The 13,501-nt window shown below is 40.1% G+C and overlaps 1 protein-coding gene across 1 annotated transcript in view; it reads right to left on the bottom strand.

Annotated features, from left to right (window-relative positions):
- Positions 1-13,501, bottom strand: part of SLC27A2 (solute carrier family 27 member 2) — a 46,410-nt gene that overhangs the window by 18,427 nt on the left and 14,482 nt on the right. The window contains exons 3-4 of the mRNA XM_046651765.1: positions 11,857-12,015; positions 9,528-9,652 (exon numbers count right to left, since the gene is read on the bottom strand). Coding sequence (XP_046507721.1) covers positions 9,528-9,652; positions 11,857-12,015 — 284 coding nt within the window. The remainder of the gene's footprint in view (positions 1-9,527; positions 9,653-11,856; positions 12,016-13,501) is intronic.

Below are 13,501 nucleotides of genomic sequence, written 5' to 3'. Positions count from 1 at the left end.
GCTTACCTTCCTATTCAACTTTCTGGAAGAGTTTGAGAAGGATAGGTATTAAGTCTTCTTTGAAGATTTGGTAGAATTCACCAGGGAAACCATGTGTTACTGGACTTTTATTTATTGGGAGGTTTTTTTCTGAGTAAGATTAACTCTGAGCTGACATCTGTGCCAGTCTTCCTCTATTTTGTGTGTGGTTTGCCACCACAGCATGGCTGCTGGTGAGTGTAGGTCCATGCCCAGGAACCAAACCTGGGCTGCCAAAGTGGAACTTGTTGAACTTAACCACTAGGCCATGGGGCTGGCCCCTTGTTGGGAGGTTTTTGATTACTGTTGATCTCCTTCCTGGTAATTGGTCTATTCAAATTCTCTCTTTCTTCTTGACTCAGTTTTGGAAAGTTGTATGATTCTAAGAATTTATCCATTTCATCTAGATTATCCAATTTGTTGGTGTATAGTATTTCATAGTAGTCTCTTACAATCTCTTGTATTTCTGATGTGTCATTGTAATTTCTCCTCTTCCATTTCTGATTTTATTTATTTGAGCCTTCTCTCTTTTTCTTGGTGAGTCTAGCTAAAGGTGTGTCAATTTTGTTTATGTTTTTAAAGAGCCAGCTCTTGATTTCACAGATTTTTTCCACTGTTTTTTGGGTCTCTATTTCATTTATTTCTGCTCTAATTTTATTATTTCCTTGTTTCTACTGGTTTTGGGCTTTGTTTGTTCTTCTTTCTATAGCTGCTTTAGGTGCACTGTTAGATTGTTTATTTGAGATTTTTCTTATTTGTTGATATAGGCCTGTATTGCTATAAATGTCCCTCTTAGAACCACTTTTGCTGTATCCTGTAAAATTCCTGTAAATGTCATATTCTCATTTTTATTTGTCTCCAGGTATTTTTTGATTTCTTTTTTGACCCAGTTGTTGTTCAGTAGGATTTTGTTTAATCTCCACATATTTGTGGCTTTTCCAACTTTCTTCCTGTAGTTGATTTCTAGTTTCATACCATTGTGGTCAGAAAAGATGCTCAATCTTAAATTTACTGAGACTTTTTTTGTGGCCTAATATGTGATCTATCCTGGAGAATTTTCCACGTGCATTTGAAAAGAATGTGTATTCTGTGGTTTTTGGATGGAGTGTTCTGTACGTATCTACTAAGTCCATCTGGTCTAATGAGTCATTTAAGGCCAATGTTTCCTTGTTGATCTTCTGTTTGGATGATCTATCCATTGGTGTAAGTGGAATGCTGAAGTCCCCTACTATTATTGTGTTACTGTCTATTTCTCCTTATATGTCTGTTAGTAGTTGCTTTATATATTTGGGTGCTCCTATGTTGGGTGCATAGATATTTACAACTGTTATATCCTCTTGTTGGATTGTTCCCTTTATCATTATGTAGTGCCCTTCTTTGTCTTTTGTTACAGGTTTTGTTTTAAAGTCTATTTTGTCAAATATAAGCAGATTTTATGACCCTTGTCTTGGGTGTGCTGACAAAAGCTGCTTATTGTAGCAAAGCTCTCCACTCAGATCTCCCACTCCTCCAGGGAACGTTTCATACCTTAACGCTCCCAGACAAAGTGTCGAGGTAAAATGTGGCTTTTTCCTCTTCAGAAAGGAATTTCTGTCTCTTTTACCTCAGTCAGCACTGTCCCTTGTTGTGGGGGTTATTTTCATCCAGTTTCTGGTTCTCTCTCAGGGGTAATTGTTCCAAGAGTAGTTGTAAATTTGTTGAGTCCATGGGAGGAGGTGAGCTGAGAGTCCTCCTCTGCTGTCATCTTCCCAGCAATCCAAATGTTGTTCTTATAGAATCTTTTCCCTCTCTTTTTTTGGTAGTCTTAGATCTCATCATAGTGTAGTTTTTAAAAAAAATTTTAATTCCACTCATTTTATTGGTTACTCAATTGGCCCTTTCAATCTGCCCTTCAGTCCTGGGAAGTTTTCTTGTATTATTTATTTAGTAATTTCCTCCTCTTCATTTTCTCTATTCTCTTTTCCTGATTTCCTATTAATCAGATGTTTGATCTTTTGGATTGATTCTCTAATTTTCTTATCTTGTCTCCCCTCGTGCACATCACTTTATCTTTTCTCCAACTTTCTGTAAGCTTTCTCAACTTTATCTTCCAAACTTTCTGTGAATTAAAAAAATTTTAAGCCACACATTTTTATTTTTCAGGAGGTCTTATTCTGTGTTTTTTTTTTTTTTTTTTGTAGCATGCTCTTCTTGTTTTGTGGATATAATATCTCCTCTAATTTCTCTAAGGATATTGATTATAGGTTTTTGGAAGCCTTCTCCTGTTCTTTGAATTGATGCTTCTTCTTCTTTTCTCTTCATGATCTTTCCTGTTGGAGGCTTTCCTCAGGTTTCTGCTGGTCCTTGATGTCTGTTCATATTTAAGAATAAAGCAACAAAAAGATGTTTGAGCAGCTTTGTGTGGTAGGAAGGGGCTACTGCCAGGTAGGCTGTACTGTCTGGTGATGGAGAAGTGAGCCAATGTCCAGTTTCTTTTCTGGAAAAGCTTACTTCTTCCTAAGAATTACCTTCCTCCAATCGCTTGCCTGCAAGCAAAAACTAGCTACTGGAGTTCTGGAAGCTGTGCAGGATAAGGTTGCTGAGGGTCTCCCTGGTCAGAAAGTAGATAGTTACTCAATCTTTGGTTTCAGTGACTCACCTCTGCCCTCCTCCACTCTTGGGGTCCTTGAGATCAAAGCTCCTCTAGGTCTTCTCCAGAGAATAAACCTCCTGTCTCTTACAGGGGTGGGAGAGGGAAACAGCATGGCTAGCTGCTTCTTACACACTTTCAAAAATCCTCCTGTTTTCAAGCCTGACACCTTATGCCATTCAGCTGTATTTGGTGCCTCAAATTTCTTAAGCTTCAGGAAGTCACTCAGCTTCCTTCTTGTGGGTACCTGCCTCTTAGGTTTCTCCTCTCTCAGCTCTACTATGTCAGTGACCTGCACCTTTCAGTTCTCCCTACTATGCAGTTCCTGGTTGCAATGTCTCAGTTTCTAATATGATGGCACTTGTGTGTCTGTTTCTTGTCTTCCTTGTTTTTGGGAGACTTCCAAAGGGCAGAAGTTATTTACCATCTTAGAAAAATTCCTGAGTCTGTGGTCTTAACAACCAGTGTGTTATATTTCTTCCTGGCTTCCTGAGGAGAAAAAAAAAAAAACACCCACCAACAGGAGTGAAAGGGTGAGACTCAACCTCTCCACTCTACAGAAAAGGCCCTTCTCCTCCAGTGTCTCTTCCCACTGCAGCCAAAGGGACTGTCTAAAAACACTATCTCCTACATTACTCTTCCACAGAAGGCCCTTTAGTGGGTGCTTTGTCACATTCACATCTAAGTTTCAGCAAAGTAAAGCCTTTGTCACTTGGCTCAGTCAGTCACTGCTTGTAGTTCCAAATATGCCAGGTCTTTCATTCCACAGCTCTGCATGTGCTGCTCCAGCAAACCAGAAGTCCTTCTTTCCCCTCATGGCTGGAAAACATCTCTGCACCCTTCAAAATTCACTTTGTCTGGAAAAGCTTTCCTGATTCTGTTCTCTTTCCCTGGTGTCCCCCTGTCCTGGCCTCCACAGGTCAGACTAGTCACTCTCCATTCTGTGCTGCTACATATCCCTCCATTTTGTTTTCTACCAGAATGGAGGTGATGCAGAGACTGAAATTTTAGGCTGGGAAAGGACCACAGAGGTTATCTAATTTTGGAGGGAAGGCAGACAGCACTAGGGAGGTACATTGAGTCTATTCAGCTGTTTCAGGGTTCTGGTCTATCTTATTTCCCCTTCCAAATACCATGATGTTGATGTGTGGCCCCTGGAATTATTTCCTGGTTGCCTTTTCCTCCTCCTTCTCCTCCTTCCACCCTGGTCACACTCTTTGCACACAGTACAAAGCTTCATCTAGACCTCTTCCTGTAGCTTTAGTCCCTAACTGGAGTAGTCCCTAACACTCAGCTTTAGCAATATCCTGTTCCAATAAATACTTTTTTCCCTAAATGACACTGTTTTAAAGGCAACTACACAGACAAAATGGGAGCTGACAACTGCACAGTGCAGGAAATGAGCCAGACTGGCCTTTCATTATAAACAGGTAGTCTGGATGCTAAGGCCAAAATATGACAATGGAAGGCAGGTAAAATGGATAAAGAATATTCAACAATAATACTGTAAAATCACTTACGTCAATAGCTTTGCTATCCAACCCCCTCTCAACCTTAGATGAGAATGACTGACTAACTGGAATGTCTTCTCATTTCTTCCTTTGTGCATGTGGGGCAGAATTTCCATTGATTCATTCAGTGATATGTATGGAGCACCTATTATGAGCTGCACATTCTTAGGGAGCGAATAATGCCAATAACGGCTACCATTTGTAAGTATTTACTAAGGGTCAGGTATTTGCTACATGCTTTATGTACATCATCTTGTTTTGTCTTCACAGCCCTCCATGAGGTCGATACTATTATTTCCCCTGTTGGCTGATGGGAAACTGAGATTTAGAGAATTTAACTCTCCTGCTTATACGGTAGAGTCAGGATTCAGGCCTGCTGACTTGAGAGTCCTTGCTCTTAAGCACCATATTAAGTCCCTTGAGCCAAATCTGAACTCCTGCCCCAAGGGTGGCTGGGAGCATTCCTCCCTAGTCCACTGCTTCACCAAAGGAGCTACTGAGTATGATTAAGAAGGTGGAGGAGAAGCATAGTGGCATCTACCTCCCCAGCATTGCCCCAGATTCTCCTGATGAGCTGTGCCACGTCTGTGGACGGGTATCATTTGATTGATCTGCTCAGTTAAGGCAGGAGTTGCCACCCTGATAACCACCGCTTGGGGGTTGGTGGTGTTAGCCCCTCCAGGGCCAGCCTATTCTAGGCAGCTCTAAGGGTGAGAAAGTTCCTGATTACATTGATCCAGAGCCTTCCACCATGAGTGCTAGTTTTTATTCACTTTTGTTTGAGAAGTCCTTTTGAGATAATATTTCTTTAAGCTCCCTTTAAATCCATAGAATCTGTCCTCTCTATTGTGACCTATTTTTTTTTTAAGTTGTGGAAAAATACACATAACATAAAATTTAGTATCATATGCACTTTTAAGCATACAGTTCAGTGGAATTAAATACATTCATAATGGTTTGCAACTGTCACCATCATCCATCTCCATAATTATTTTCATCTTGTAAAACTGAAAGTCTATACCCAATAAACAATAACTCCCCATTCCCTTGCTTCCCTAGCCCCTAGCAACCACCATTCTACTTTCTGTCTCTATGAATTTGACTACTCTAAGTATCTCATATAAGTGGAATCATACAGTATTTGTCTTTTTGTGAGACTGGCTATTTCACTTTAAATAATGTCCTCAAGGTTCATCCATGTGGTAGCATACTGCAGAATTTCCTTCTTTTTTAAGGCTGTATAATATTCCATCGTACATATATACCACAGTTTGCCGATCCATTCATCCATTGCTGGACACTTAGGTTGCTTCCACATTTTAGCTATTGTGAGTAACACTGCTATGAACATGGATGTACAAATATCTCTTCAAGACCTTGCTTCCAATTCTTTAAGGTATGAACTCAGAAGTGGAATTGCCGGATCATAGGGTAATTTTATTTTTAGTTTTTTTTAGGAATTGCCATACTGTTTTCCACAGCAGCTGTATCATTTTACATCCCCACCAACAGTGCACAAGTGTTCCAATTTCTCTACATCCTTGCCAGTACTTATTGTTTTCTGTCTTTTTGATAGTAGCCATCCTAATGGGTGTGAAGTGGTATCTCATTTTGGTTTTGATCTGCATTTCCCTAATGATTAGAGATATTGAGCATCTTTTCATTTTCTTATTGGATATTTGTATATCTTCTTTGGAGAAATGTCTACTCAAGTCCTTTGCCTATTTTTGAATCAGATTGTTTATTTTTTTTTGCTGTTGAGTTTTAGGTGTTCTCTATATATTCTGGATATTAATCCCTTATCAGATATATGATTTACAAATATTTTCTCCCATTCTGAGGGTTGCTTTTTTACTCTGTTGATAGCATCCAGCATCGATAGAGAATTTTTTAATTTTCACGAAGTCCAACTTTTTCCTTTGTTGTCTGTGCCTTTGGTGTCATATTCAAGAAATAATTGACAAATCTAATGTTGTGAAGCTTTTGTCCTATGTTTTCTTATAATAGGTTTTTGCTCGAGGTCTTAAATTTAGGTCTTTGATCCATTTTGAGTTAATTTTTGTATATGGTGTTAGGTAAGGGTCCAACTTCATTCTTTTGCATGCAGATATCCAGTTTTCCCTGCACCATCTGTTGAAAAGACTGTCCTCTCCCACTGAATGGTCTGGGAACCCTTGTCAAAAATCATTTGACCATGTACATAAGGGTTTATTTCTGTGTTCTCCATTCTGCTCCCTTGTGCTATATGTCTGTCTTTATGTTAGTACCACATTGTTTTGATTACTGTAGCTTTGCAGTAAGTTTTGAAATCAGGAAGTGGAGTCCTCCAGTTTTGTTCTTCTTTTTCAAGATTGTTTTTGCTATTTGGGGTCCATTGAAATTCCAAAGGAATATTAGGATGGGTTTTTGTATTTCTGCAAAAAAATTCATTGGGATTTTGATACAGATTGCATTGAATCCACAGATTGCTTTGGGCAGTATTAACATTTTAATAATATTAAGTTTTCCAATCCATGAACATGGGATGTGTTTCTATTTATTTATGTCTTCTTTATAATTTATTTCAGCAATGTTTTGTAGTTTTCATTGTACAAGTCTTTCACCTACTTGGATAAGTTAATTCCTAAGTATTTTATTCCTTTTGATGCTATTGAAGATGGAATTGTTTTTATGATTTGCTTTTTAGATTGTTCATTGTTAGCCTATAAAAATGCAACTGATTTTGTATCCCACTATTCTGCTGAATTCATTTATTAGTTCTAATAGTTTTTGTCTTAGAGTTTTCTATATATAAGATCTTATCATTTAAAAACATCTTTAATTGAAAGTTTTTTTGATGTTACTTTGGTCATTTCTTACAATTCTCTTAAGTATTTCCCAGACAAACCAGAACCCAGGGGTCGGGGGAAGTAAGGGAAAAATGGAAACTCCAAATCTCCAGAGCAGAAGTCATGCATGAATTATACACCAAAGCATAATGTTTTGAACAAATAAAATCCTAATCAAATTCTCTGTTTTCCAGAATCTGAGACAATATTAAGCAAAAGGAAAAAGTGGGAAGTTGTGTATGTGTGAGCGTGTGTCAGCCTGAAAGAGCTACACACAAACATGTTTATTTTCTTCAAGTCCAAAGGTGGCTCTCATTAGAACTAATAGAAATAACACACCCTCCCTGAGGAGGGTTCTGACTGACAAGGGGTTGCCTTTAAGGCAGAGAAGAAAAGCCAAACAGAAGGGCCCCATATGGATTTCTGGGTTTTAATATAGAGGCCTGCAATCTTGAGGACCAGATGGAATACTAATGTGAAAAAAATTCAATAATGACATCGACAGAAATGGCTGTGGGAAAGGTCCTACCCCAGCCCACAGCTAATTATGACCCTCATGAATCTATTGAGTCTGCCCCCCAAATCAGAATAGTATGTGCTGAGCCTGAACATTTTGGGGGAACATATTACCTCACTCAAGTTAATTATACATTTTTCAGCAGCAAGATTTTTTTTTTTTTTTTTTGCTGAGGAAAATTGGCCCTGAGTTAACATCTGTTGCCAACTTTCCTCTTTTTTTGCTTGAGGAAGATTAGCCCTGAGCTAACATCTGTGCCAATCTTCCTCTATATGTGGGTCATTACCACAGCATGGCTGAGGAGTGGTGTAGGTCCATGCTGGGGATCTGAACCCACGAACTTGGCCTGCAAAGTCGAGTGCCCCAAACTTAACCACTATGCCACAGGGCTGGCCCCCAGCAGCAAAAATTTTGACGTTCATTCAGCAAAATTTGTTGATGTCTAGGACGCACCAGGTACAGATCTCAGTGCTAGGATCTGGCAGCAAACAAAACTCCTGGTGCATGGAGCTTTCATTTAATTGGGGGAGACAGACAATAGTCATTTAAAGCTGTACATATCAGGAGTGATAGTGCCGAGAAAAGCAGTAACCCACGAGATGGACACCCCGCGAGGGGCAGGGTGATCTGTCTGATAATTAGTAAGAGGGGCCTCTCTGATGAGGTGACATGTGGGCAGAGACTGAATGAAGGGAGGACAGAAAGAACTGGGGCAAGAGCACCTTATACTTCTTTCTATGTCACACAGCACACAGCTGTTATATAAGTTAAACATAACAGGGGCTTAGAAATAGTAATTTATCCACTTAGTGGTCCTTCGAGGTTGTTTTCTTATGATAATTGAAAGGATTAAATGGAGCAGAATCTGGTGAGTTTACTGCATTGTCGAGTCTAGTGGTTCTCAGCTGGGGTTGATTTTGCCTGCCAGGGGACATCTGGCAACGTCTGAATACATTTTAATTATCATGACCTCAGGGGAGGGAGGGGTACTTTTGGTATGTCCTGTGTAAAGGCCAGAGACGCTACTAAATCCTACAGTGCACAGAATAAGTCAACACGGCAAAGAAGGAATGGGCCCAAAACGTCAGCAGTGCCACTGTTGAGAAACCTGGAGCAGGTCTCCAGGCAGGCTGCCAGATTTCTGATGAGAGCTGAGGGACTGTACAGGAGGAGCTCTACAGAACAACCTCAGCAAGATATCTGGGCCAGGCCCAGTTGCCTAGTGGTTAAGTTCAGCACACTCCGCTTCAGCTGCCCAGGTTCGGTTCCCAGGCACAGACCTACAGCACTTGTCAGGGCTATGCTGTGGCGGCAGCTCACATACGAAGAAAGAGGAAGATTGGCAACAGATGTTAGCTCAGGGCAAATCTTCCTCAGAAAAAAAAATAGAAGAAAAAATCTGGATTTCTGCAAACAGGGTAGATCCAAGGCCCTTGGAGTTACTTTGGGGAATATGTGTTCCAAGTTTGGTGACAGACTTAGTTGGATGGTCTGTCCCCCAAAGCCACATGGGGATTTATTCATTACAGAACATTAAGTAGAAGTTTCCTGTTGGCCTTTGGTAGAAGAGAGAGGCAGGAGACAAGATGTGGTCCCTGCCACCAAAGATTTCACAGCCTAGGGAGGGAAGGAGGCATGAAAACAAACACCTGAAATGTGACAAGGGCCACGAGGGGATAGAAGTCAAATGCTGTAGGGGAAGGGAGTAATGACTTTTGTTAGAGTGACCCAAACAGGTTTAACATACGAGGTATCATTTGAGCTGGGGCAGAGAGGGAAGCAGACGATATGCTAGGTACAGGGTAAGATGTGAAAACAGGTAAAAAGGTGGGGAATAATAATAGTAATAGCAATTGCCATCGAGCAAATCCCCTCCACATGACAGGTGCGGTGCCAAGAGAAGCAACTGCAGTCTAAAATGAAAACTGATGTATACAAATCAGCTGAAGCCTAGCCTGAGCCAAAGTGCCTTGAATTCCCATCTTATCCATTTCAAAAAGATAATGAGACGTGGGAAGTGTTACCTGGGGTGAGTTGCATAAATACCGAATCAGTTCCCCGATGTACTGAATGACAGTGACGTTATACTTTCTGCAGTCATCCCAAAACTGGCTGGCAGAAAATTTGATCCGCAAGACAATAGTAGCACCTACAGAGAAGGCATAGAAAGTGTTGATAAAGAAGTGCTACAAAAAATATCTCCCCAATTATATTTGTCATTTTTAAAAGGTAGAAATTTAAATATCATATTCACAAACAAGTATTGAGTACCAATCATATTCAATGCAAAAAAACAAATAAGACTTGGTTTTGTCTTGTAGGAACTTCCAACCTAGTGGGAGAGAAGACACAAAAGTCTTTCTAATAAAAGTCATTGTGCAATAAATGGTTCAAAAGAGGCCGTTCAAAAAGGAATATGAACATGAGCGAGTGTGTGTGCGTGTTTGTGTGTGTGTGTAGATTAATTCTGCTCAGGGGCAAGGGCTGAGAAAGGCATAGTTTGGAAAAGGTAAGATTTGAATTAGGTCTTAAAAAGTAAATACGGAGGAAGATGAAAGAATTGCAGGCAGAGGAAAAGACATGAATATAAAGACAGGACAGTCTAAAAGGTTTGGGGGATGGCCAAGACTCAGTTGGCTTGTGACTGGGGTGGAGAAGGGTGGGTGGGTCATGGGAGATGAGTGTGGAGAAGAAGCTAGGGGTGCAATCCTGGAGAGCTTGGAAGTGCCAGGTCGAGGAGCCAGACTTAATTTCATAGGTAATGCAGAGCCAGTCTTGAGCAAGTGGGAGATATTCTTCTTTGATGGGGGAGGTGGACAAAATAATGGTTCCCAAAGATGTCCCCATCCTGATATCTGGAACCTGTGAATATGCTACTAACACAGCAAAGGGAACTGTGTAGATATGACTAAGTTAAGGATCTTGACATGGGAGGATTATCTTGGATTATCTGGGTGGGCCCAATGTAATCACCAGGGTCCTTGTAAGAGGAAGGTGAGAAGGTCAAAGGCAGAAGAAGACAGGATGACGGAAACAAAAGGTTTGAGTGACGTGCTTTGGAGATGGAAGAAGGGGCCAAGAGCCAAGGAATGCAGGTAGCTGCTAAAAGCTAGAAAAGGCAAGGAAACAGATTCTTCTAGCCAGAGCTTCCAGAAGGATGCAGCCCTATTGCCACCTTGACTTTAGGACTTCTGACCTTCAAAACAGTAAGAGAATAAATCTGTGTTGTTTTAAGCCACTAAATGTGTGGAAATTTGTTACAGTAGCAATATGAAACTAATACAATGGGTAAAAATAATATGTCTGTCATAGTCAATTTAATTATAGGCATGAAATGTAGTTAAGTGAAATAAAAATCTTACAAATATTTTTTCATGTTATTAATTTTTACTCCTAAATATACAAAAGTCCAATGTTTTAGAAGAAATTTTTTAAAATACTATTTTTTCTTCTTTAGCATGTATTTATGGTGCTTAAGCAAACATGTGAGTGGTTGAATTGTCCCTTTGGGAGACTCACGGTCACCCTGTTCTTGAAGGGTCCAGCGATATGATGAAGCCCAGTCCTTGCTTGCTGATTTGGAGGCTGGTACTGATGCTGGGCCAAGTATTTTATAGCTCATCGATAAGTTGATGAGGGAAAGAAGCAGAGGCTTGGGTAATCATATATGTATAAACATATGCATATGTATATGTATATATAGATATACGATTATTTAAAATGAAATGCCACATGGGAGAAAAAGTTAACTTTCTTAGCTTATAGAGTTAGAGATGGCTCCCTGGAAGAGGTGGATATTGGACTGAGCTTTAATGTATAAAAGTGGCATAAACCCTCCTGAAAGGAGAGAAGACGGCAACTCTAATTTGAGCAGTAAAGGTTGAGAAGGAAAGAGAGCGATGACAAACCAGGTATTCTGGCCAGAGCTGAGGAGCGATGGGAATAGGGAAGAATGAAGTAGAACAGGGACAACTGAAGGGACAATTTAAATCCGATGCTGATGGAGATAAATGTGTAGATTTCTGAAGATGGAAATGATGTAAGAGAATTATTTATGGAATATAAGAATTAAATGTCTTAACCTGGATAAAGACCTAAAATATTTTAAAGAAGTTTCCTCCTTGATAAACTAAACAATTACAGCATTACCTTACTAGACAAGTAGGCGTGAGAAACTATAAATTATTTTACATAACTGCTTGCGATGCGTGAGCCAAATAGTCTCGTTATTAACATAGAATTAAACAGTGTTCCTAGCACACAGGAGAGTAGCCAAATCTTGTATTACTTTTCCTTGTGAGCAGCTGTGAATGTGCACTGAGCTCCGATGTCTTGTTGAGGAGAAAAGCTTACCAATCACCATACATCCATTTGCGCCGATCATCAGCGCAGCACTGTGGTACAAAGGTAAAGTGGTATAGATGACGTCATCTTTCTTAATCCCGCTTGAAACAGCCAGGCCGGTTGCATGCCATAGGCGACGATGATTGATCATTGCAGCTTTTGGGAGACCTTTGCAAGACACAAGAGAAGGCATGAGTGAGCCAAGATGGGTCATTCACAGACATGTGGTCTGGGAGAGGGACCTCGCTTAGGAAGAGTCATCATCTTGTGATTACAGAAATGCACAGGGCATGGCCAGGATCAGTTAGACCAGGAGTCGGCAAATTTTCTCTGTAAAGGACCAGATAGTTTATGTTTTAGGTTTTGCAGGGTCATACAGTTTCTGCTGCAATTACTCAACTCGGCTCTTTCAGCCGAAAGCAGCCAAACACAGAAAGGAAGAATGTGGCTGCGTTCTGATAAAACTTTACAAAAACAGATGGGGGGTTGAGGGGACTGTATTTGGCCCAAAGCCCATAGTTTGCTGACCCCTGAGTTAGATGATTATTACAGTAGTAATTTGAAGAGAAAGGAATGAACACCTATTGAATTTCTGCTCTGTGCCTATCACCTTGCAAGGCATTTTCAAAATTTCATTTAATTTTCTTAATGAATAAGTCGAATTATACTCTCGAATCTACAGATGAGAAGGCTGAGATTCAGAGAGATTAAATAGCCTATTCATCTCATCACCTTCTTTCATAACCACTTTTATGAATTTCTTATGTACTTTTCTGGGCTTTCTTTATATAAATAAAAGCAAATATGAACATTTGCTCATATGTTCTTGCCCTTTCCTCCATTAAAAAAAATATGCACACTCTTCTGTGCTTTTTTCCCCTTCCACTTAACAATGTATCTTGAAGCTCTCTCTGTATTTGTACATAGAAATTTCCCTTATTTATTCATTCATTTATTCTCTCTCTTTCAGTTGCATCAAGTCATTTGTATGTGTGTATTATAATTTATTTATACTACTTTGCTATTTCAAATGATGTTGCGGTGAATAGCCTGGAGCACCTGGTAGCTCACATTATGAATGATGCTATATCTTTAGGATAAACCTGCTGACATGAGATTACAGGGTCAAAAGGTATAAGTCTTTGTAATTTCGATAGATACTGCCCCATTGCCAGTTATAAGGGCTGTCCCCATTCACCTTCCCATCAGCAATACGTGAGTGTACCTGCTTCCTCACAGCCTGCCATAGTGTGCTCTCAAATGTGGGGATTTTTGCCAATCTGAAAGGTGAAAAGTGGCATCTCGGTGTCGTTTTAGTACACCAGAGTAATACACTTGCATTTTCTGAACTACAATTTACGTAATTTTTTGGTAAGATTCTGTTGAAAGGCTATGCTTATATTGCTTCCCATGGAAAGTCCGTTTAGTTGGGGAAGGGATGACGTCATTACTAAGGGGCTGGGGCTCGAGTTTACAACCTGAGTGGCTACACTGGCTTTGTGAAGAGGAAGGCGGTTCCCTGTAGACTCAGAGCATTCAACACTCGATGGTACCTCAGCCAGGGATTGCCTAAATTACAGCAGTTTGTTATAAGGCAAAGCAATGTGGCCAGCAATCTATGAACTTACAAACACAATTCAAAATGCATCTTCTT

Source organism: Equus quagga, chromosome 2 (assembly GCF_021613505.1).
Source record: "Equus quagga isolate Etosha38 chromosome 2, UCLA_HA_Equagga_1.0, whole genome shotgun sequence".
In the NCBI taxonomy this organism is placed as follows: Eukaryota; Metazoa; Chordata; class Mammalia; order Perissodactyla; family Equidae; genus Equus; species Equus quagga.
This window is presented reverse-complemented; position numbering and strand designations above follow the sequence as displayed.